Source organism: Bicyclus anynana, chromosome 6 (assembly GCF_947172395.1).
Source record: "Bicyclus anynana chromosome 6, ilBicAnyn1.1, whole genome shotgun sequence".
NCBI classification, from domain to species: domain Eukaryota; kingdom Metazoa; phylum Arthropoda; class Insecta; order Lepidoptera; family Nymphalidae; genus Bicyclus; species Bicyclus anynana.
The window spans coordinates 14582495-14584366 of record NC_069088.1 but is presented as its reverse complement, the minus strand read 5'-3'; the positions used below and the strand labels follow the sequence as shown (position 1 = coordinate 14584366).

Here is a 1872-nt window from a genome sequence, read left to right as displayed (position 1 = left end):
CAACTTTATACCACCTGCCTGCCAAATTTCAAGTTTGTAGCATAAAAAAATGCAGGACTTTTATACAAGCCTGTGAGAGCCTTTACCCCTCTTTAATCCGGCCCTATTGCAAAACCCGTTCGTAGCGGATACCTACTAACTATAGACTATCTCCTTGCCAAATTTCATCTTTGTACGTCAAGCGGTCAATGACCTTTCGCGTTTATATGTTAGACGTAATAGACGGTAAAGGTGCAAAATAATAATATTTTGAATTTAAATTATTTTATTAATTAACAATAAAAAATAATACTAATCTCCTGTAATATTTGATATAATATATAAAATATTAAGGAATACTGTAGGAAATAACATTTCCTTTATGTATCTTCAGTCCAATTGTGAACGTCTATCGGCTGATTGAAATAATAATTATTAATTTAACTACCTAATATCAATTAGATTTTTATAAAATTTAGTACATAGTATATTTGTTGAATATAAAAAATTTTTACTTTTTATTGATTATACAATGTGGGTAGTATTTAGGTAGTTAATTTAAATAGCTTTATTATTAGTAGAATATTAAAACTTATTATTACAAATAAAATTTTATATATCTAATTCACTTGAATTTTCATTAATTTATCACAACACACATTTTTGTCTTACACTTAAAAATTCGTATACTTAACAAATAACCTAATAACAATTGTCGTTAGCGTTATAGATATCATTGTATTTTTATTTAGCTAACAGTCCATAAACTACGTTGTAGTTACTAAATCCATTTCCAATATTATTTTCTCTACGACCACCGCAGGTAGGACAACCGCCTCGCCCCATACGCACTTCGTTATAGTTTCCTCGTCCGTTTCCAATATTATTCGTGATACTCCCCCAACCACCAGAACCGCCGAAATTGCCACCGTAGCCACCGTAGCCACCGTAGCTACCGTAGCCACCGTAGCTCCCGTAACCACCACCACCACCACCACCACCACCACCACCACCACCACCACCGCCGCCAGAACCACCCATGAATATTCTGTTCGTGTTGAATTGTCCGTTTCCAATATTATTTGTTTTACTGCCGCATCCCCAACCGTTCCAACTAAAAAAAAAAAATATTTACTGCTTAAGAATAAAACTTATTTACTTTTAAAGCTCTGCTACGCTCAAGCTCCTATTTGTAAATTATTGTCACTATGTCTTATAGGCATTGCGTTATAAAATGAAATTTCGATTTATTTACGTGGTAGTTTTTGTAAAAAAGTTATATTAATAAAGCTTAGAAATAGAGTAAAATCCACAAATTTAATATATTTATAATAATTTTAAAACAGGCTTAGTTATTTGTGGCGCAGTTTTGAAGTACAAAGAGGGACGAATCAAATCATATTAAAAACACATATTACTAAAAATATATAGAGCTCATATTATGTATCTGTTATATTTTATATTTATGTAATTTTAATATTATATTTATGTTACTTACCAAGGTGCTGGTTTAGCTTCGACTATCACCGACATAGCAACGAAAACAGTAAACAATAAAAGTTTCATGTTAATTTTATTTATTCACCCTGCTTGCAAATATATGTGTTGTATCAGAAGTCTGTGCAAATACTGAGCATTTATTCTACAAGTATTCTATATAAAATATACTCAGATAGATATAAGTAGGAGCTCTGGGAAACCAGAGAGGTTAATGTGATAACCGTTAAAATGTAGGCACACTTAGAACAATGTTAACAATAACAATACTGCCCACAGAGATAACGGTTAAATGAAAAAGTAAAAAAAACTATACCTATATATATAGCTAATGTAATGGTACTCTTTGTTTACAAAATAATATATTTATTATACTACTTCATATCCTCTCTCCTG

General features: G+C 31.1%; 1 protein-coding gene across 1 annotated transcript; it reads right to left on the bottom strand.

Moving 5' to 3' along the window:
- Positions 1–247: 247 nt before the first annotated feature.
- Positions 248–1651, bottom strand: LOC112049166 (uncharacterized). The gene is made up of 2 exons (XM_024086961.2): positions 1478–1651; positions 248–1093 (listed from the first exon to the last, which is right to left on the bottom strand). Exons 1-2 carry the CDS (start codon positions 1543–1545, stop codon positions 724–726), a joined length of 438 nt encoding a protein of 145 aa, XP_023942729.2. The 5' UTR covers positions 1546–1651; the 3' UTR covers positions 248–723.
- Between the last annotated feature and the right edge of the window lie 221 nt (positions 1652–1872).